The sequence below is a fragment of the Sander lucioperca genome, chromosome 11, assembly GCF_008315115.2.
Source record: "Sander lucioperca isolate FBNREF2018 chromosome 11, SLUC_FBN_1.2, whole genome shotgun sequence".
NCBI classification, from domain to species: Eukaryota; Metazoa; Chordata; class Actinopteri; order Perciformes; family Percidae; genus Sander; species Sander lucioperca.
In genome coordinates, this window is record NC_050183.1 from 6,617,067 (window position 1) to 6,640,840 (window position 23,774).

The following is a 23,774-nucleotide window of genomic DNA, read 5'->3' on the forward strand; positions in this document are numbered from 1 at the left end:
CAAAGCGAGAGGATTCACTTCAACCTACTTCCATCTTCGCGTGAACCCCGTTTTTTAGACAATATAAGACGAGGATAATGGAAGCATTTTAGCATTGCAGTTTTAATTTTTTTAAACCAGGCTCAACGAAGACTAGATTTCTTCTTTGGTTGTCGATTTAGTTTCATGAATATATTTTAGAGTTATCATCCACTTTCTTTTTTCTGTTTCTATACCAATAACTTTCTAGTGTTCATTTTAATCATATTATATCTCACTATGTCTCACAAGCAAAAGAGCAAATACATATATAGCCTATAAAGCTTCCTTCTTAACGATACTTAACCAATATCTTTCGGTGCGCATGCGTGACGCATTTATGGGGAATACCATATATCTATGGGGGAATGCATTGAACATATTGAAAAAGCAATTGATGCTAAACATGTTACGGTAAATTAACTGAAATTATACATTTACACGACATGTATCCCTGTGTTTTCGTTAATAGCTTACTCACAGTTGTGTGTAAGATATGTTTTTGTATTACGCAGTTCCGGTGTAGCAGCGATGTGTCATTGGCTGCAGTAGAGGGGGTGGACTATCTTGACGTTCAGTTTCAGGGTTTCACTGCTGTCTGCCAGTACTATGACCTCTTTGACTGTACTGTGCTGGAGATGCCAAGATGGCTGCAAGCAATTATTTCGGCTTCACACATGGTGCCGGTCCGCAATACAGGTAATTCAAGTAATGCTGGTTGGTGTCAGCATGTCTATTGAGTTACGTTTATTAGCCACTGGTGTATAATGGTCGGTGTTGGGATTTCACTGCGTGGTGGTACTGCTGAGACAAGCTACACAGCTAGCTTGTCCCGCTAGTTCGGTTAGCTAACGTTAGCTAGCGTTAAGCCAAGTTCGCAGGCCAGCTCTTCCCAACACGCTGCTTGACATTAGGTGAACCCCAGTACGCTCATCTGCGGTTACTGATGGATCAACATTTTACCACTTGAAATACTTAGCTAAACGTCAAACAAGAAGTCAGTTATAGCAAATGTCACGCAACTGGTTTAGTTAATCGAGCTGGCTGCAGCTGTGACGGGTGATATTTTGGCCGGCGTTTAGGATTAAGGAGGGCTAACCCTGGTCTAGCTGTACTGAAGGTCCCGTGCCTCACAAACGGTGCACTTGTTATAGTTTATATGTGTAAAACGACATGCTGCTACTACAGGAACATTTCAATAGATTGTTATGTAAATGTAGAAAGGTAGAAGGCCGTGGGACAGGTAAATACATGCATTATTTTTCACTGCGCTTAGTGAAGGTTTTCAGTTTTGTCTGGTGTTTTGTTTTTTCTTGACTAGCACTCAAGTCAACAAACCTCAGTACATGTTTGACTTTTTGCACTAAAGTGTACACTTCTCCTGATTTGAGTTCATTGGTGACCAGTCTTAAATTGTAATGGTAACTCTTGTTTGAACATAAACTTCTGCAGTGTCTCTCTCTCTCTCTTTCTCTCTCTCTTTTACTGGATAGATAAAAATTACCAGACACGGTTATTCCAGCGGACTGAATACTTGTGAAATAAATTAACTTGTCGACTTTCATGCAAAAACCCTAAAAACAAATAGAATATTGCCTTCTGCCCATTGCCTGCAAAATTCCCATGATGACCTCACACACCCAGATATATTAAAGGTATAGCAACAACAGCATAAACAAGCAAGCATAACAGTTATAGCTGACAAATAAAGATACTGTTTGGTCATTCTCCGTTATCATAAATGAACAGTGGTGGAAACTAAGTAATGTTACATTTACTCAAGCACTGTACTTAAGTACAATTTTGAGGTACTTGTACTTAGTAAGTATTTCCATTTTCTGCTCCTTCATACTTCTACTCCACTACATCTCATAGGCAAATATACTTTTTAGTCCACTTTACTTTAATTTGACAACTTGAAACGGGCCATTCTGCATAATGAGTACTTAAACTTTTGGTACTTTAAGTAGGCTATATTTTTTTAAAGCTGATACTTTTGAACTTTTACTTAAAGGTCCAATGTGTAGGAATTTCTCCCATCTAGCGTTGAGATCATATATTGCAATCAATTCAAGCAGAAAAGGCAGTTGGACTGATCAGTCTCCCAGAGTTGGTCAAAAAAGTGCCTCAGAACACACCAAAGTGACGCAACATAATACGTCTCCATAACAGCAGGTGGCGCTAATCTGTATTGTCGCCCAAAAATGAAAACCGGCAGCTGATTGGACGAACGCGTCACGTGGGTCTGGTTTCTTCGTAAATTCCAAGGGGGTAAGCTTCTCCTCACAACACGTACCTCCTATGGAGCCATTTTGTTGCTATCAAGCCATCACCCGCCGTTAGCATCCCATTGACTGCCATTCATTTTGGCGCCACTTTGACAGCGAATAACTTTACATTGAAGTGTTTAAAGACTCTATTTGTCCATTGTTTATTTCTAAAGAAACACGACAATGTATTAAAGGCGCCATTACCTTGTATCTCACGTTATGGCTCCGTAGCAGGCGTTTTTGTAAAAATGGGCTAACGATTGTGTCATAACCACGCGACTTACTGTCGCATAGTAGAGGAATTACCATATAGTACAGGAGAAGCTCGCAGGCAGTTTTGATTTACATTAGCTGTTTAAGTTTAATTACTAATGTTAACTATCATTTTAGTTAGCAGTAATTAGCCTGTGCCTATGTTATCTCCTTACATATACCTACGCTCTCCTTCTCTGCAAGATTCTGAATGATTGAGATTTCTCTTGGCATAGCTACCAGAAGACTTACAACTTTCAGACAGGTTGCTCACATCACATCTACGTCTTGAAGCTCAGTTAGAGGCTGCGCAGTAACGCTCAGCCATCACCGGAAAAGTGCTTCTAATATCAGTCTAATATACTTCACTGGTCTCTGTAGAAAACAACGGCGTCACTTTGTCCACTTCTTTAACTGTCTATGCGTCAACCCCAGTTCATGCAAATGCAAACGTAAAATTCCAAGCCAAAAGGAATACTTGGAATTGATGGTGGTGGTGAATATTCATGAAAAAGGACAAGTTTGTGAACGGGCAACACAGATTTTGATAATGAACAACTAAACACGTTACACACTGGACCTTTTTAAGTAAGAGTTGAAATGCATTCATAAGTTACTGTTATTTCCCATGGAAAGTTTTAGGGCCCTCCCAAATACTAATTTCTGGCTTTCGAAGCTTCATTGACAAATTCTTGAATATATTTAAACCTTCTATTCGGGGTGCGGGGTAGTGGTGCCATTCATCTGCATGTTCTGTCCACGCTGCTGTGGAACAGAGCAGGTGGTTAAAAATACTGCACATACAACAGCGCCTACACTTACACTAGGGCTTTGACTTTTGCCCAAAAATCATATTCGAAGTTCTTTTGTTTATTAATATTAATATTCAAATATTTATTAATAATATTTTGACCATTAAATGCCTTCAGTAAGACTTATATTGGTATCAAACTTCGTATATGTTCTGTCCACCAGAGGGCAGTGTATCAGTCAGTAGGCAGGCAATGATGTTAGAAGAAAAACACACTGCCACCACTGTTTTTTTTAAATTAAAAGTCAGACCCTGGATTAAACACAAACCGTATGCTTTCAACAGGAAGTTCGGAGCTTTCACCGTAGCCTACGTAAGTGGTCTGATGTTTATACTTTTGCGCTGGTGTGTGCGTCGAGCCGGTGTGTGTGTGTGTGTGTGTGTGTGTGTGTGTGTGTGTGTGTGTGTGTGTGTGTGTGTAATAGAGTGAGAGAGTGACGATGATTACTGGTAGTTTCAGAGCGAGTAGCGACTCTAGAGTCATAGTGAGAGGAACAAAGCGTCTCCCCTGTTCTTTCTGACCACGGTGAGACATCTGTAGCAGGAAAAGTTAACCCTCTCCTTGATTTCATGTTGTTTATGGAGAAGGAGAACCAGGAAATAAGTCAGGGGAAATGCAACGCTACGGCCGAGCGAAAGTTACATTTTGAAATTCATGAAAAAGCCTCGGAATCTGAATTGAAAACGTTTACAAGCAAACACATTTACAAAAAAAAAATGCCCATAACAGGTTTGAATATTAAGGGCTGCCTAATATTCGTATATATCAATATTTTTTTAAATATTCAAATTATATTCGAATAACGAAGTTCGGAGTCAAAGCCCTAACTTACACCCCCTGGCACATAAACAACAAGCAGCGCTATCCTTTTGCTAATATTAACATGGAACATGTGCACGTAGGGAGGCGAGCTCTGGAATTAAAATTGCTGTTGAATTTGTGATGAGAATTTTACTTTTAAAAAAAAGAATTTGATTGTCGGTTCTAGCTCGAAGGATGGTTCCCGAATCGACCAGAGTTTAGAATGCCATCACAAAGAAAGCGTAAGGTGAGCAACATCTGCCCGAAAATGAGGGACAACCGGCGGACAATCCCGTAAATGCAACATTGTCGACTAGTTTGTCCCCACTAGCCTAGTTATAGCAAATCTACAATGGAAAATAAATCATAAAGGGGGGCGTTTATGGTTCCTATTAGCTATCTTGTCTTTCCATCAAGCGTGTCTCAAGGAATTAAGATCCCCAAGGCCTTCAAATATTTACAACTGGACCATTTGAACGTTATCTCGTGTCAAAGGTTGCAATGCCGCTTTTGAGTTATTCAACAGATGTTTTAACAGCACTATTATCAATTTTGCACACATTTTAGTAATTTTTTACCACAATATAAAAAATGTATATTGTTTCACAATATATTTGTCATATCAGGAACAGGGTTCAAAATGAACTTTTTGGTCTATCTGCCAATAGCTGGTAAACTGAAAACATTTACTGGGCAAAATATTTTTCAACCGGCCAGCCATAAAACTGCATATGATATGATCAGATACGTACCTCTGTGGTACCTTAGTTAGATAAGACAAATAGGCATGACCGTAGCAACGGTGGACAGCAAGGGTTAATCAAAGAATTGCAGTACACTTATTGATGGTCATACGTTGCATGCAGCCACCAGTGTGCAAAACAAAACATGGTTAATCAACTTGTGTGTTTTAGTGATGAGAGGTGTAAAGAAATAGGTCTATTTCAACAATCTGCCTATGGCGGCTGACCTCATTTATTTGATTCACCCACGAAGATTTTTAATTGCATTTGCGAGTGCCGGGTGCTAATCGTGGATCCTGGCCCAGCCCTATCTGTAGTTTTTAATAAGCAATTAGTGAATGTAAAGGGTTGTTCTCCGTTTATTGTCATGAAAGTGCTGGCATCTTTTGTCCAAAACTTAAAATATTTAACAACATTTCATAGTTTTGGTAGCAGGGATGTGTAAGAGCAGACAAGTAGGTCAACAGCCCACCGTTCAACCAAACTTATTGATTTTTGTTCTGTTTATTTTTTGGTGAAGTTTCTAAGTCTCCACATGGCATGTTGCACTTATAATCTAATTATTAGATTGTGGAAATTCTTGCCCATAGTTTGAGTAATGAAATTACAGGCAATTATATAGAGGAAATATTAGAATACCCAATGGATAATGCACAGAATAGTCAACCAATATTCAAATCCCATCTTGGTACTGGTGGTAATGTGCAACTGTTTTTTATTTACACTGGATCCTGTACATTTTTGTAAGATAACATGTTGTGATTACTCTCAAAGCATTGTGAGTATATGTTCTTTTTTGACATTACGGCATCATTTAATTTTAGCCCTTATGTTCTTGTTCATCCAGACACTGAAAGCTTAATAAAGTTAGTTACTGATGTTGTTGTCTGTTATTGCTGTCCCCATCCCAACCATGCTAACAACAAGGCGCTGTGGAGTTGTCTCTGTATGCTTATACAAATTAATCAGAGGTCAATGCAGGACTGCTCCGTCAATCATTTAATATTAGTAATCACAATATTGTCCTCCATGATAAATTCATCTTGATTAGGTGTTGACATATTGCATTCAATTTGTCTCCCTATTTTTGTGCCTGTCGTTAGCAATGCTAGTGGCATGACTCATGGTGGTCTGCTGGTTTGTTAGTCATCAGTCGGTCGGTCCACCACTTTAGTCCAGACTGAAATATCTCGACAACTATCGGATGGATTCACATGAGATTTTGTACTTCTATTCATGGTTCAGTGATTACCTGATTTTTGTGGATTTAAGTGTGAAATAACTCCAGTCCAGTCAACAACTATTGGATGGATTGACATGAAATTTAGTACAGAGCACTGACATTCATGCCCCCTTAAGAATGAATGGTAATCATTACTTTGGTGATCCCACATTAGCATTTAGCTCAAAGCACCACTCTTCCTAAGTAGAAGACTCTTAATTGTGTTAAAATATAATGTTGTTTATAGAGCCCGACCAATAAAGAATTTTTAAGGCCGATATCGATACAAATATTTGGTGATTTAAAAATCCGATATTCCGATATATCGGCCGATTATATATATATTTTAAAAAAAAAATCCAGAAACGCGTAACAAAACATAAAGAGATTTCCCTAACATTAGTTATTTGTAGTTATTTATGAGTCCTCACTAAAATAATATGATAATTCAGTTTAAAAATAGACTTGTTTGAGGAACAGAGGAACATCAAAATATATTAAAGATCTGATAAATAAAATGTATAAAAATACAAAGTTAAGATATGAAACTTAAAGTCCTTTGAACAAAAACACAATAACAAAAAAAAAATAAAGGTTCCAGTATTAATAGACTTGGTAAGCTTCATAAATATAACTTAACTAAGACTGGGGAAAAAAAATAAACAACCATGTTAACACTTATAACAAAATGCCTAATATCGGCCGATATATCGGTCTGGCTCTAGTTGTTTATAAAGCTGTCCTCTGAAAGCAGTTTTGAAGTTTACCTGCCTGCTTTACTTAATGCCCTTCTCCTCTCCTTCAGTACCCAGCCTCCCCCGGCCTACTCCCATCCCTCCACAGCCACTTACAGTGTCCAGCAGGCTCCAGCTGTGGCTCATGCAGTGACTGCATCCTACTCTCCAGCTCCAGTCCAGGCAGCCCGGCCAGTGGTCACTGCCCCTTACCCTGCCTATCAGAGTCACCAGGCTCCCCCTGACTACGCCTACAGGCAGCCAGACCCCCCGGCACCCCCACAGCCCACCACCACCCCACAGACGTACCAAGTATACTCGGACACGGTCAGTCGCTTTCTGCTTCCTTTATGATACCTGCTTCTCAGTTTCTTGTAGCATGATGTAGTCATATTGGATGTTATGTAAAGGCTTTTGTTTTGAGTCATATAATCTGACTTTTAGCCACTAAGATATGGGATGAAATGCACTCTTGTAAACACCAGCAGGACAACTACAGCTACGGGCGCCCTGCAGCTGTCACGACCTATGACAACAAACAGTACTACCAGACGAGTATAGCTTCAGCTCAGAGGACACCCACAGAGAATTACTACCAGACGGGTAAGTCAGTTTATTTTTACTATCATGTTGCGTCCAAAGTTTCAATCATTGTAATGGCTGAGTGATTATTCAATATTAAGGGGAAACCAATTTTAAAGAAGTGAGTTTACCAGACGTCGGTAGCTCGCTCCTCATCTCAGCTTAAAGGACAATTCCGGCGCAAAACGAACCTAGGGGTTATTAACAGATAGATTCTACCCACTCTGTTGTTTTCATGCTAATCGAATGAGTTTGGAGCTTGAAAGACACTAGCGTGGACCGCTGATTAGCTTGCAACGCTAGTATTCGGGGCACAGGGAACGTAAAAACAAATCGCTATTTATACCACTAAAAAGGCTCAAAATATCACCAAACTTCAACGGTAGCATAATGAGGGTCCCTAAATGTTAACCGAAGCATTGAGAACTTTGTAAGTGTACAGACAGTTTATTGAAAAGATAGATTATAAAGACACTCGCGTTCATGTTTACATGCCGCCGTCTTGGAAACCAGTCATGACTTACAGCTGGCGATGCAAACTAAAATCAAAAGCAGTTTGCTCAATATATCTGAAATAATCGCACTCTGCATAACTTGTCTAGTGTACTTACTCAGTGGATAACTGTCCATCTGGTCCCTCCGGTCTGGGTCGCAGTACAGCCCTGCTTATCAGAGAGGGGAAATCTTCAGACTGTACAAAACACTGCGTCTCTTGGGTGTCGCGACGCAACAGGTCCCACTCCGTGCAACACAGACACTCCTGTTCGGTGGCCACAGCTTCACAATGTCCGCAGGTACACCACCAGTTTCCTGAAGTACGAGGCTGTGTTGCGGCATTGACTACCGGTAGCTCTCTCTCTCTCGTAGCCCTTTCACGGAGCTCCCGCAGCTCTTCGTTCAATAAACTGTCTGTACACTTAACAAAGTTCTCAATGCTTCGGTTAACGTGTTGGGACCCTCATTATTCTACCGTTGAAGTTTGGTGATATTTTGAGCCTTTTTAGTGGTATAAATAGCGATTTGTTTTTACGTTCCCTGTGCCCCAAATATTAGCGTAGTAGCTGTCAGCTGTCCGCGCTAGCGTCTTTCAAGCTCCAAACTCATTCGATTAGCATGAAAACATGTCCCAGAGAACGACAGAGTGGGTACACATCTGTTAATAATCCCTAGGTTTGTTTTGCGCCGGAATTGTCCTTTAAGGCAAGCGGCTTGAGGCTACATTAGCTGCTACTAGCATAACCCGCCCAAATCTCTGATCAAACAGTCGATGTTCTAGTTGTATTGTGGGTAATGTACGCGCCAGGATTTGTGGGTCATCAGTCCTGGTATTATTTACTCGTATTCACTTATTAAGATGTCGTGATATGTGCGGAATGTGCCGGCTGCTCATTTGCTCGTGAAATGAGGATCCTTTCTGCGCTGCTAAAATCTCTCAGACCAGACCCGGTTCCAGAAGATGCGTCAGATCTCTTCTGCTGTCTGCTCTCCTCACTCTAATGCCCTTCCTCTCCACCTCTACTCCCCCCTCTCCTCTTTGCCCCCTACCCTTTCCTAAATCAGTAGGCGTAAAGAGTGCATACAGTCCAGCCCCGTCCACTGTGTACAGCCAGCCTCCTCCTCCCCAGAGGCAGGTAACGGCCCTGAAGCCTCTGGCCCCCTCTGTGTCAACCAGCTACAACATTTACCCAGTGTCCACCAGTGTCCAGCAGCCCCCCACACCCATTTCATCCTACACCCTTGGCTCCTCCTTCGGATCAACTGTTTCAGCCACCACCTACTCAGGTAACATAAGATAAGAAATAAGATGAGAAAAGATAATTTATCCCAAAGGAAACATTTGTGCCCAACATGCTCAATGTGCATATTAAAAAAGATACATACATTTAAATGTAAATATGTTTTTATAAATTAAAGTGTGGGGTACCGGTTACTATGTTACAAATGGCAACCAATAGACTTTACATAAAGGTGCATCCTTGTTACTATGTCACAAACAAAGAAATGTACAGTACAAGTACAGTAAGGAGAAGGTGATGGGATGATGAGAAGTTCATTTATTAGAACATATTTACTTGCACACAATAGCTGATATATTTATTATTTGTATTATTCTGCTCTAGTCTGGTCATCACAGAAAATGTCACAGTGAAATTCATCAGCGTGTCTTTGTAAAATATTAATTTCTAGACACTTTGTGACGTACTGAGTCTTCGCAGTGCTAGTTGGTGAACTACTTTAGCTGGCGAGCTAACCACTAACTCTGCCTTTACGTAGTAAATGACTGCATATTGGGCTTAAGTAATAAGTGCTGGTTGATTCTTATGATTCAGGTGTTCGGCTTGTATCACAGATGTTTAGTTGGATGAGAAATGTTTAAAAGGAAACCCAAGAGAGTCCAAGAGTGTCTGTGGTGGAGAACCAAGGTTTGAGTTGATATTGAGTGGCAGGGACGGGTGTATAAAAACGTTAAACTTACTTTGCTAATTCGACACTTGTCAAAGACAATTTTGGGATTGACTTTGTCCTTCTTGGTCTGGATGCTGGTGAAACTGCAGTGCAGCTTATTGCTTGCATGCCTGCTAAGCCTTCATTAGTGACCCATATCTTGTATGCTTTTCTTCTCTCTAATAACTCTCTGTCCTCACTCTATTCCTCCTGCTCTCTTACCCTCAGGCATTAGCTACTCCAATTATGACTCTACTGGCTACACCTCTACATCCACCCCCTCCTATTACCAGCCGGCCCAGCAGACTCTCACCCAGCCGCAGCCTCCACCTCAGCAGCCCCAGCAACAGCCCCAACCCCCCATCCAGCCACCACCTAAGCAGCTGACAAGCTCTTCCTGGAGCAACTCAGGCAGCAACATGGTGACAGCTCCGACTGTAAACACCTACAAAAAGCCCACGTTTCATCAGAGCAAGCTGCAGAAGCCCAAAGGGCCTCCCAAGCAGCCCCAGCTCCATTACTGTGACATTTGCAAGATCAGCTGTGCAGGCCCTCAGGTAGGAGTTAGTAATGAGAAGGGACAAGATTGTATTATATGAAAGCTTTTAACATAAAAGATTTATTGTGTTTTGCATTGCAGAGCTTTGAATTACACAAACGAATACAAAAAAATGACACGCGGAACAAACACATAATAATAATAATAATAATAATAATATATTTAAGACAGAAAACCAATGAAAATTAACAAATATATATATATATTTCTTTATGTGCTTTTGGAAACTTCAACTTGCTTACTGGTTTGATTTACTGCATCAGACGTACCGGGAGCACCTTGAGGGCCAGAAGCATAAGAAAAAGGAGGCAGCCCTTAAATCTGGGGGGCAGACGGGGGCCAGCAATGGGCCCAGAGGTGTCCAGACTCAGTTACGCTGTGAGCTATGTGACGTCACCTGCACCGGAGTGGACGCCTATGCCGCCCATATCCGTGGGGCCAAACATCAGAAGGTTAGCACAGCTGTGATGCTTTTGTCTTTATCTTCAAGTGTTTCAATATTTGTTATTTAAGAAAATATAGGCAGCTGTAGGAGAAATTGACGTAACATTGTTGGACATGACTGTGGTGTTTCATGTTATGTTCCATCGGAGCGGCCAAGTCTTGGAATGAAACCTGCCTCAGGGATTTGGGATGGGATTAAGTATCAGCAGCCTTAAATGGTTGTATCCCCCTCTGTCTCTTCTTTGTCAACCTTGGAAAGGTGGTGAAACTTCACACCAAGCTGGGCAAACCTATACCTTCCACTGAGCCAGTGTTGGTGAATTCAGCTCCAGTTATCACAACCTCGACAGCTGGGAAACCTCCAGTCACCACATCCACTCCTGCCTCTGTCTCAACCACTTCAACTCCCACTGTGACACCCAAACAGGGGGCTGTAAACACCCTGGTCAAAATAACGGCACCAGTCAAGAAACCAGCTCCTCCCAAAATATATAACATTTGTAAGTGTTATGATGATTTATGCTCCCAACAAATGGAAAGTTTGGAGTTTTATAACTTTTTTTTTTATAGCTAAACGAGTTCTTTAACTACAATGTTTTTTTTTTTCTGTGTGTGTTTGCTTGCTGTGTCATTAAATACATGTTTATTTTGAATGGTTAAGCTTCAGCTTTGCACTTCGGTTACAGTATCTGTCCTATAAGTGTCAATGCCAGATACAATTTAATTAACAAAATGAACGAATGTGACAACATTTTAACAAATCAAATAACTGTTGGTTAACACAATTACTAGTTTATCAATGGTTACCAACCTTTGAACTAGAGATACAAATTAGAGACTAGAAGAGGATATTTTTTTGTTTTTTTAAAAAGAGGCATCTAGCATTAGCCTTCAATAAACTCTCTAATATCTTGCCTGCCGCATAGCCAATAAGCCTGTCAGCGCTCCAGCAGCTGCAGTGACAGCAGCGGTGGTGGTGGTGGCTGCCAAGGTGGAGGAGCCCATGCAACAGTCAATTCAGAGGAGGGACCCTCAGAGTGACGATGAGGACGGTGACAGAGCTGGAGGCCAGGGAGACATCCAGCCAGTGGGACACGACTACGTAGAGGAGGTAAGCAGAAAATGAGGACAATGGCCGACAGCCAGTTAGAGCTGGGCAATATATCGATATCGTGATATGAGACTAGATAACGTCTTAGATTTTGGATATCGTAATATGGCATAAGTGTTGTCTTTTCCTGGTTTTAAAGGCTGCATTACAGTAAAGTGATGTCATTTTCTGAACTTACCAGACGGTTGTAACTGTTCTATTATTTGCCTTTACCCACTTAGTCATTATATCCACATTACTGATGATTATCAAAAATCTCATTGTGTAAATATTTTGTGAAAGCACCAATAGTCAACACTACAATATTGTTGCGGTATCGATATCGAGGTATTTGGTAAAAAATATCGTGCTATTTGATTTTCTCCATACTGCCCAGCCCTACAGTCAATCTGTATATTGTAGGACTGATATACGTTGGTTAATATGCAAATAATAAAAAAAAAGTTCTAGTTCCTTTTTTATAAAGTAAAAAAATATTTGCATCAGCGCCAGAAAGCTCATTTATGTTGCGTCCGTGGTCATTCATGGTGTGTATTTACCTAAACTTTGTTTGTTTCAGGTCCGAAACGTTGACGGCAAAGTGATTAGATTCCACTGTAAACTGTGTGAGTGCAGCTTCAACGACCCCAACGCTAAAGACATGCACCTGAAAGGAAGAAGGCACAGACTCCAATACAAGGTAAGTTAGTCAGAGCATCACTGAGCTGAGTCCTGTCTGACTGGTTATCCAGAGAGACATAATGAACAGCGTTGAGATACGTACACTTTCTTCCTTTCTTCGCTTCATCGAAAAGCTACACAATGGGGTATTTCAGCCATTAACTGACAAGGGGTGAGGTTAACTATGTCAAAAAGTTGGCTTCTTAAAGGTGCCAATATACCAATGTAGTGTTTTTCTATGAGTGGGTCCCCGTTTTGTTGCAAACACGTGTTGGATGTAATACAAAATCCTACCAATGGTGTCACGTGATTGCACTGATCAGCAGGTGGCGGTAACACGCCAAGATACGCAGAGAAGAAGACGACTGCAAGCTAGTAAACATGTATAGATGGATGTAAACAATGCTGGATTTACAATACTTGAATATCTGTTTTGCAAATGTTTCATGACGAAGGAAATGCACTAAATATGTTATTAGACCTCTAGAATACACAAGATGCATTTAGTGAGTAACACTGAATGTAAAAATAACTTGTTTACAAGAAACTCAGCGGGGCACCTTTCAATCAACTAATTTTGTCGCATGAAATAGTACGAGATACAATTCCAGTGAAATGTGGCTTTAAGGAGAGGTTTGACTAGAGGAAGACTTGATCTTATCTCTGAAGGTTGCCTTTTAAGAAACGCTCAGTTTTTAGGGGTAACAATTTCAGCTTGGAGTGGATGGAAGACTAAATAGAAAAAAAAGGATTTTTTAAAATTGTATCTGGACTAGTCTGAGAATGTGCAGGATCCTGTGTGGACTGACATTACATCCTTCTTACATTCCCTTTACATTTATTCTGTCCTCCTCCTCTGTAGAAGAAAGTGAACCCAGAGCTTCCTGTGGAGATCAAGCCCAGTAACCGGGCCAGGAAGCTGCAGGAGAGCAAGCTGAAGAAGCAGAAACAGAAGGCAGTGCTGAAGAGACAGAGAGACGATGAACAGTGCTGGCACATGGAGATGAGGTCAGACTCATGGCCAAAGTTAGTAACTTAAACGTCTTCCCACTTTGACGTTAAACATGTTTCCTTGGTTGGCACAGAATAGACTTAAAAAAAAAAAGAAAAAAACATTCATACAGGTAATATCAGTAAAGGGGAAGTCCTAAAGCTGAGCAGCTGAGTGTTAGTCTGACGCATGTACACATGGAAAAAAGAGAATTTCTTGCCTCATTTAATATACTCTTTTCCTGTTTTCTTGTCATTCACATCAGCTTTCTTGCATTTATAGTATAAATGCAGTTTCAACAGCCAGAAGACGTTATATAAATAAGTTAGTTGTGAGGATTTTATCATGAAAACTGTACAGCCAGATTAAGGTCTAAATCGGTGAAAATGCACAATGAAATGTTTGACATACCAGGCCTGTGCTTTAATTGTTGTTTTACAAGGGGAATTGCCATTTTTATAATCATGGATTAACTAACCACTAACAATGCTTTTGACACTAAACCTCTGTATATAATTACCTTATATCGTCAACGGTAGATTGGAGAAAATGTTTCGGTAAAGTGCTTGTTTTTATGGTCTACTGTGTCTCGTTAATGGCAGCCATCACATTCCCCTGTGGGAGTAAATGATTTTTAATGAATGCCATTAAAAACTTCTCCTGCAGGCGATATGAGGAGGACATGTACTGGAGGAGGATGGAGGAGGAGCAGATGTATTGGGGGGAGCAGAGACGCAGGATGGCTCCTCCACCTTTGATGAGCCGCCCTGGTATGCCAGTACCCCCTCTACTGGTGAGCGCCGCAACTGCAGTTCTTTTCTGTGTTTTGTGTTGTATGGGAGAAAACTTGAATTCCCAGTGTGATCAATCACTTTATTCCCTCCTCCCCCATAAGACGTGTGTGCGTCGGCCAGACTCTCCTGACGACCGTCACATCATGGCTAAACACTCGACCATTTACCCAGTAGAGGAAGAGCTGCAGGCTGTTCAGAGGATTGTCTCCCACTCTGAGAGAGCCCTAAAACTGGTGTCAGACTCCCTGCTGGAGAAGGAGACACCAGCTGTTGATACGGCTGCCACTGAAGGAGGAGATGAAAAAGGGTAAAGAATGACTTCTGGCAGATAATTCACATTTTTCTTTGGGCAGGTTGGTAATAACAAGGATTAGGGTAGTTGAAGCCAAGAGTAACATACCTTTTATTGCTGAGTAGGTGATAGATAGATAGATAGATAGATAGATAGATAGATAGATAGATAGATACATACAATAGATAGATACAATAGATGGATGGATGGATGGATGGATAGATACAGTAGGTAGATACAGTAGATAGATAGATACAGTAGATAGATAGATACATACATACATACATACATACAGTAGATAGATTTTTGCTGCAAGCAACCCCAGTTCAGCTGAACAGTTTGTTTCTCTTGACAGTACTGAGAACTCAGGACGGCTGCTAAAAGGTGTGATGAGGGTGGGCATCCTGGCCAAAGGCCTGCTGCTTCATGGGGACAGAAATGTTGAGCTCATCCTGCTGACTGCTAAGAAACCCACGATCTCTTTACTGAAGAACATCGCCAAGCATTTGCCCAAAGAACTGGAGGTAAGGAAACGTCGCCAGTTAATTTAGGACATTGGTTGAAGTTGAGTGAGGGAAGAATTGTGGTAACCTTTGAATTTACGTTTTAAGTTTTAAAATATTTTAGGATTTCATGACATACCTGGGTGTGGTATAAAAAATAGATAAATTGTAAATTCTGACAAAAATGGCATGAAACAGTTTCCTTGCCAGTTGTATCACTATTAGTTAAATATCATGTAGTCAGATGAGTAGATTTAAAAAAAAAAAAAAAAAAAAAAAAAGGAAATTGTCATCCACTGCCTTATGACTTGTGTCATAAGAGCTGGATACCGAGGTACTGAAAGGTTAAATATAATGGGAACTAGAGGTTTTCACTCTATATATAAAAAAACAAACAAATGAAACCTTGTGATGTAGTAATTGCACTCATGTGTTACAACCAAATTACCAACCCAGAAAAATATTCTTCTGTCGAATCACTTCATCCTAGATGAGTTTCTCTCATATGCTAGAGCATCTCATTTATCATTAGTGAACATGCACAGCTGTCTTTCACAGTCAGAAACAACACAGCAGTTTATATTTGTATTTATTAATGATTAGAATGATTAACAGTGAAAGTAAAATCAGTAGAGTTGACTTTGTCATTTTAGCTTGCTGTGGATATACACTACCACTGTTTTGGTGTTTCAGAACTGCCACTCTGTAAAGTTAATTGTGTAAATCAATTTAGTCTGTTTGTTATTAGAGGACTGTTTTCTGCTACATCTTAGAAATACTGTGTGGTTTCTAGTTGTTCACAAATGACTGAACTGCCCCTAGCCTAAAGAGAAAAACTCATGTGGATTTTTCTTTTTTTTTCTTTTTATTTATTAATTTGCTGGCATTTTCTCCTCAAGACAGAGGATTGCCACCAGGTACAAGGTTGTGATGTGTTGCAATTGCTCACACTTCCTCCCTCCTGCTTTAGCTGTAATGTTGCATTAAAGGTGCTTTTGACTGATCTTTAGATTCACTGCCTGGTTATGACACCTGAATCCTACAGAGTGAGATGGGGGTTTTATCTTCTTAAACTGCCCCATTGCTTTCCTAAATATTACAATTACAAAGATTGTTGGGAAATATATTTAGGGTAATGTCACAGACCCTGTGACTGAAGGAAAACTACTTTGAGAGAAAATAAATTGCGAAACCCAGAGTTAAACACATAACAGTATTGCCCTGTAACCTCGCCAAACAAGGCTATTATTTGCCCCTACACCCCTCCTCCTCTGTAGTGAGTAATCCCAAGTGTCCTTTTAACCGGCAGACATTTTCTGAAGATCAGTATGAGGTGCAGGCTCACCCTGAGGAGGCGAACATCGTGATATTTTCAAGCAAGGAGCCCAAAATGCAGGTGACCATTTCTCTCACCTCGCCGCTGATGAGGGAGGACCCTGCTACTGAGAAGGAGAAGCAGGCAGGAGGAAAAGCGGCTGAGAAAGGTTAGAGAAGCCAAAGCTTTCAGTACCAGATGACCAGATGTAAGCGATGTGTGTAATACACTTAAAAAAAAAATATATATATATATATATACCCTTTGCTCCATCCTTCCAACCACAAAAAGCCTACATTTTTAGGCTGAAAAGCTCTTAAAATTACACAAAATGAGAAGTGGGACTTGTAACCAAGACCACGTTCATAGTAGGTTTTTTTCTTTAACCCCTAAAATAAGATTTAACTCACATTCATTTGTCCCACTTTATTCATTTCCCCCATTTTTTGCAGTTACAGTAGTCCCCGATTTCTTCATTTCTTTTCCACAACATGGGAATCAAAAGCCGGGCTCTCCGACCTTTCTGTGCCACTAGGGTGTGTGTTTATCTTGTGAACACATGCTCATATAAAACCTTTGGGAAACTATAATAATAGACTGAAGGTGATGATCGGTGTTTAGATAATGCCCAGGGATGAAAATGCTTCAAATGGTGATACTATTTTTTATTTGTATTTGTATTTTTTATTTTTTTTTTAAATCCTTATTTCTAGACTTGACAATAGTTTAGCTTCTTGTTGCATTATGGTCACGATACCTACAGCATGAGGGGATTTTGAGGTCCAGAGACTTCCCATTCCCTCGTCTCTCATCCCTGCATCATACTGTGGCATTATCAATGAAGAGGTGTTGGAGTGTCATTTTATCGCCTCGCAATGATCAGTAGTTGAAATAATGAGATGACATTATTAAATCCATTATCATTCTCTCTCTTCCCCCCATTTAACAACAAAAGTAATTTTCAAGATCATTGTGTTGCAAACACTCCTCCACCTGCTCTAATAACTCAGTATTTTAATGTGTTTTTCCCATTTAGAAAACATGGTAGAAATGTTTTCTGTGGCCGTTGTCTTTTATTTTGTAACTTTTGTTTGGGTTTGTTGATCAGTGCCCCTACTTCTGTATCAGCAGACCTAGGCAAGCCAATGGCTGATCTGAAGACCACACTTATTTACATACCACTAAGAATAGAAACCTTAAAGGAACCAGGTTGCCCATGTTTATTGAGCCTTTTAGAGGAGGAAACCCCCTCTTGTTCATTTTCAGGGGCTCAGCTGCTGCTAAATCCATAGCCCCCTCTCTAAGAGGCATGATAAATATGGGTCTTTGATTCTAAGTGGTATGGTAGTGTAGACTTCAAAAAAGTGGCTTTGTTTTTGTTATGCATTTCCCCTGTAAGAAAGCACATGTTCTCTGCTGTTGCTACAGTTCTAGTGAACATAGAAGTTGGAAAGTCCCAAGGCTGATCTTAAGAAATATTCAGCATCAGTCATCAGTAACCACATTGAATGTTTTGGACAAACTTGTAATTTCTAGGTGACTTTACAGTCTTGTAAATGTCTCTTAAATTTGTCCTCCAACAGCCCACAAACTATTAACATCTAAATCCAACACAGACACAAGCATTATTCTTTAAACAAACATAACTTTGTAATTTACCATTTGTAGTACTACTAATTAGGTTAATCTTGGGATTTGTCATGTAGATCTGACTTTCATTGGTTTGCCTTTTGATGTTGATATTGTCTCTAAATATGAAGGCATGAAGGGAAAGAAGTATCCTTGCTCTTGTGCCTTTATCTGCTTAAGAAGTTTCCTTTCAAACATTATTGCAGAGGAGTAACGGGAACCATCGCTATCTATGCAAAGTAGGGTCAATCAAATGATGTAGAATGAGAGCATCAAAAGGAATACAGTCCACGTTTCATGATCAAAAGTTTTAGAAAATCAATTTTTGGATCTGAAGCTCAGCTGCTCAAACAGTTTCAGTCAGGCTCTTGTGCAAAGTCAGATGCATAAACGAGGAAATCCACAACACTGAGTTTATTATAGAAAATGCTACAAGTCTTAGTGTAAGCAGCTTAAAATGTTTAATTATTGAATAATTACAAATTCCCTGCATACAATGATTTAGTGGTGTGAAGGAAGCCAAATCTTACATGGTTTAGATTTTTGTGTGTTAATTGTGGGGACGAAATGTCAAAAGATGGGGCTCAATGATCAGTTCCTGAACTGGAGAAATGTTACAAAATGCTTTAGAGAATGTCAAGAGTCATAAGAGCATTATAGGAAGAAGGAAACGAGGGTTTGACTTAATAGATAAAATGGTCTTTAATGTGCCTTTCTCAGAGCACACATTTTGACTTGTTATAGCAGGAAAACGATGAACGATTGCTCAGTTTCATTTTAAGTGTCCACACCAGTGAACCAGCATGCTCCGTACCAGCGCCCTGACACTGACGCAAATGGACATTATTCATGTTATTAGTCACACTTAAGTTTAACAAGTCAAAATGTCTCTTAAGAGAAAGATGCACTCAGGCAGATGATAATGGTGTCCACATTTAAAGACACTATAAAATCAATAGGTCTTATGTGGTTTAGTCACCTTAAACTAAAAATTAAATATAAACCCCACCACTCTTCTCTCTGAATGCTTTGGATTTTCTTTTCTTTTTTTTTTTTGCATGAGTTTTTGTAACCTCCCACTCAAAGAATACATCGGTGAAACACCTAATATTCAATGGTCAAATGTTTTCCTTTTCTCTCATATCTTCCCCTCATTATTTTTCTCACAAAACAAACTGAAACAAACCAAAGAGTCTCAAGGAAATGTCTGGTCACATGAGATAAACGTGACTACATCAACAGTAACAACACTTACTATGTGTTGCAGTCATCATTTGGGTTTTGCATTAGTTTGACTGTGGGTCATGAGCTTGTGCATGCTATCTCCTCCAGGTGTGGCTGAGAAGGACCCCACTGATCTTCTGAATAAGAGAAAATGTCTGGAATACCTGGCTGCTCTCCGTCACGCCAAATGGTTTCAGGTAAAAGCACCACATGCATGTGAAAATGTCATAAAAACAATGTAAAATAATGACCACGAAAATCCTGGTAGGACTGGTTCAAGTTGTATGATAAAGATTTCTAAAATCAGCAAGCATGTGCGGTCATCATCTCTTCAGTCATTAAGATTTCTACTCACAAAACAGGTTTATAGTTTTGAGTAGAATCACAAATGTTTTTACTTTGCCTTTTTCCAAATACCCACATTTAAAGTCACCAGTTAAATTGTATAGTGACATTGACAGAAGTCCAGTCTATCTAAAGTAATTAAAAATAATAATACAAATATTTGTTTCTCTTCCTTTCTAAAGGCTCGTGCCAACGGGCTGCAGTCTTGTGTGATCATCATTCGGTTGCTGAGAGATTTATGTCAGCGGGTTCCCACCTGGGGGAAGATGCCCGGCTGGGTAAGAGGCTTCGACTGTCTCTTATGTTTGGACTTTTTGATTTTCCTTTTCTTTTTTTGGGGCAGGGCATTCAACCTTCTCCTAATAAGGTTTTATTTAACCCTCGTGTTGTCTTCCCGTCGACCGTGCAACTTTTTCTAGGTCAGAAAAACATTTTGCTTGTCTTTTTCGACACTTGTGTCGCTTTTCCTGATGTTTTTGTCGATTTGGTTTTTTTTGTGTGCTTTATTTGAATGCGTTTTTGATGCTTTTTCCAACATTTTAGTCACTTTTTTCAATGTTCTTTTATCAATTTTTTTTTTCAAATGCAATAAAATTGAATAAAACACCCAAATTCAATGAAAGTAGTGAACTGATTATGTATTTCACTTGTCAAGGACGTTGTATGGAACCATCCCAGTTATTTATTTTTTACAGTTTTTTTTAACGAAATCCAAATTTCTGATATAAAAAACTTTTTGAAAATGGGTCAAATTTGACCTGAGGACAACATGAAGGTTAATATTGTGTCATCTCTCCAAGTACAAGTGCATTGTTGTACGTTTGATTTTAACTGTTTGTTTCCCTAAATTTCCGTCCTCTTTTTGTATTTCTGTCTCCTGGTGCAGTCTATTTGAGAACAATAACATAAACAGTATATTCACATAGATTCATAGCTCTATCAGCGCTGAGTCAATCCTGTATCTGTATCCTGTGTGAGGTGACTTTTATACACACCAAATATCTTGACAAGGTTTTTTTTTATGAAGAGTCAGGACTGGTAGAGGACTACCAACATGTATAAGGGTACTTAAGTGTCTTCTCCCTCCAGGCGATGGAGCTGCTGGTGGAGAAAGTGATCAGCAGTGCTGCAGGCCCACTCAGCCCAGGAGAGGCCATGCGCAGAGTCCTAGAGTGCATCTCCACAGGCATCCTGCTACCAGGTCAGGCAAACATGTTAATGAGATTTGAATACGTAGAGTATTTCACAGGATACAGAACTTTTATGACTTTTGAGAAAAAGATACTTGTTTTATGTAATTTTCTTATCTATCGTAACTACCTCTGGTGCTTCAAAATCAGCTTGTGTCAAACTTGAACCTTTTGAGAGGATTCACCATTTACTGCCTCTATTATTACTCATTATTATTTTATTACAATACATACATTATCACACTTGTTAACTTGTTTCTCCTCCCCTTACTCAGATGGACCAGGGTTGATGGACCCCTGTGAGAAAGAGACAACAGATGCTTTGGGAAGCATGATGCTTCAAGCCAGAGAGGACATTACTGCCAGTGCACAGGTACCCAGACACAGCATGGCCACTGAAAAGTCTAGATTCTGATGGGGTGGAAGGTGTGGATGCACTTTTAGTAACTGAATCAGAATCAGAAAGGGCTTTATTGCCAAGTACGTTGCACATACGAGGAATTTGTCATGGTGTTGTTGGAGCATGTCACACATTCAAATATAAGAAGGATAAAAAGAATATAAACAATATAAGTATAAACATATACACACAGTATGTATTAATAACAATAAAATAAATTTAAATAAATAGTAAAATAAGTTAAACAGTAGTAAAATGTTAAATGTAAAATGTTGGACAGCATAACAGGACACACTTGGTTGTTTTAGGTGTTTGCTTTTTAGTTATGAGTTTATAAGCCAGTACTAAACTGTGAATAAAGACAGCAACAGTGTGAGGTTTAGCTAATGAGCTTGGTGAGGGTTATTTGTGAAACCACCACCAGAACCATGCAAATTTAATTTCAAGCGTGTTTGATTTTTGGTGAATCCACTAACGGTCAGATGAGGAAAGAGAGGACTTTTAAAATAACGCTATCCACAGTGAAGCTGGTAGTCTGCTTCAGAGGGTCAGCTGTGGGGGAAAGGAGAGGACCACAGCCTTTTGTCGCATGTCATACTTCTCTCTCTCACCTCGTTTCCTGTGTCCCTCTATAACGCTACAAAGCAACATTTCTCATTCCTGTTTTCTCTGGTTCCAGCATGCTCTGCGGCTGCTTGCTTTCCGCCAGATCCACAAGGTTCTGGGCATGGAGTCTCTGCCAGCATCCAAGGCCAGCGCTCGCAACCGTAAGCGTCGACGGGACGGCAGCGAAACGGGCGAAGGGGAGGGGGAGGGCAAAAAAGACAAGAAGGAAGAAGCCGAGAGTGCTTGACCTCTGCCTCCAGAGTGGAGGACTTTGCTTGTTGGTAGACTGGTAGAATGTCACAACTTTCAACTTTTCTTATCTTGAAAACAATCTTAACACGCAGCTATACACATATGAATATAACTGACTGTACATGTTAGATGTCTACCCTTGAATTAAGAGGAGTAATGTGTTGGGGGGGAGGAAACAGAAGCTTAAGAATCTGTACTGCAAATCCTTCTCGTATAGTAATTTCCCGCAGATTAAGTGTCTTTTAAAGTTTGCAGAGAAAATTGGCTTGGTAAGAAATCATGAAAATGAATGATTGCATCATTCCATTTCAGTATAATTGCACACTACTACTGACCACCCCTCTTCTTGTTTATTCCCAGTAGTTAAACCACCATCAACTACAGTATTGTTTTATAAGATGTTGAAAGCCTCCAGTTAAATCATCAGCACCTTAGCAAGCTTTTTGTCCAGTAGGGTCTGAACTGGACTGCTTGAGTCAGGACTCGCTGAACTAACGTTGGTGCATGACATTTGTATACTAAAATGTTTTTCAGTCTGTGTTCAACAAACAAAAAGATATGGGTTCTGGTTTAGAAGCTTTGAAACTGAGAAAGATCACAGATTACTGTTTAAGATCTACATACATACTGTACTGTGATGTTCGTTGTGCCTAAGATGAGGAACATTAGAAATAAAATAGTGTGAAGGTCCTTCCTGAATTAAACGCTCCATCTAAAGTCTCCTGTTTCGACATTTCCTCCTCATGCATTTTGAAATTGTGATACATTTGAGTTGTGAAATTCAAAAGTCCTGCATCACACCTTAAATACAAGACTACACTGAAAATAAATTCCCCTTGAAAACACGTCAATAAGGTTTTGCGAGAAATGTACAAGAGAGATTCTCTGTTTTGTGAGGTTTTTCTGTGGTCACTGGAAAGTAAATCTGTCTCTTGAGGAGAGAGAAGTCTTATGTTGCACAGTCTGTAGCATGCTGAGGGAATGAAGCACTTAAGAAATGACAATGTTACTGTATGCAGCCATAATTTTATCATTTGAATAATATCCCTGGTAACCTTTTTTTCTTCCAGAGTATGGTTAGCAGAAGAGAGAAGCTTTAGTCCGACTAAATACTGTACCTACTGTTATGATCATATAGTCCTTTGACTTTCTTCCTTGTGCCTGCATCATGTTGTGTATTACAGAGTAAGGGGTACATTTATGAGTTGTGTTTTGTCAGGTTAATATTGTAAAGATGTAGGACAGGGAAGAGACAGTTGCACAACTCTTTGGCTTAAAAGTTGATGTGATGAGAGCATTATTGTGCCGTTTTTAGTTTGATTTTCATTTATCAAGAGCATCATATATTGCTTATTTTATTTCTGAAGGATGTTGCAATCTATTTTGTATTGTTTAAATGGGAAGTGTGAACGTTGCTGTCCTTACATGTGAATGTCTTTGTAGTGTTGCCTAAAATTAGGGGAAATATATTAAAACACTTTTAAGCCATTTGTGTCCTGGGTTGTGTTGTCTCTCCATCACCGCAAATTCTAACATTCTAACAATTTTAAGAAACACTATTTTTAACAGGAGAACACGTC

At 39.8% G+C, this 23,774-nt stretch overlaps 1 protein-coding gene across 6 annotated transcripts; it reads left to right on the top strand.

The window, feature by feature from the left end:
* The first annotated feature begins 561 nt into the window (after window positions 1–561).
* zfr2 (zinc finger RNA binding protein 2) lies at window positions 562–23,682 on the top strand. Of its 6 annotated transcripts, none has more exons than XM_031307217.2 (19): window positions 562–717; window positions 6,924–7,179; window positions 7,338–7,455; window positions 8,995–9,216; window positions 10,108–10,436; window positions 10,702–10,890; window positions 11,142–11,382; window positions 11,809–11,993; window positions 12,553–12,672; window positions 13,516–13,661; window positions 14,311–14,437; window positions 14,540–14,745; window positions 15,086–15,254; window positions 16,543–16,717; window positions 19,510–19,598; window positions 19,929–20,024; window positions 20,836–20,947; window positions 21,212–21,309; window positions 22,016–23,682. In XM_031307217.2, the coding sequence occupies exons 1-19, from the start codon at window positions 665–667 to the stop codon at window positions 22,187–22,189; spliced, it is 3,105 nt and encodes a 1,034-aa protein (XP_031163077.1). In that variant the 5' UTR covers window positions 562–664; the 3' UTR covers window positions 22,190–23,682. The 6 variants fall into 6 exon arrangements, with proteins under 6 accessions (XP_031163077.1, XP_035863157.1, XP_031163074.1 ...); XM_036007264.1 differs by lacking the exon at window positions 22,016–23,682 and adding an exon at window positions 21,610–21,911 and having other exon boundaries at window positions 13,516–13,679; window positions 21,212–21,384; XM_031307214.2 differs by having other exon boundaries at window positions 563–717; window positions 13,516–13,679.
* Window positions 23,683–23,774: the final 92 nt, after the last annotated feature.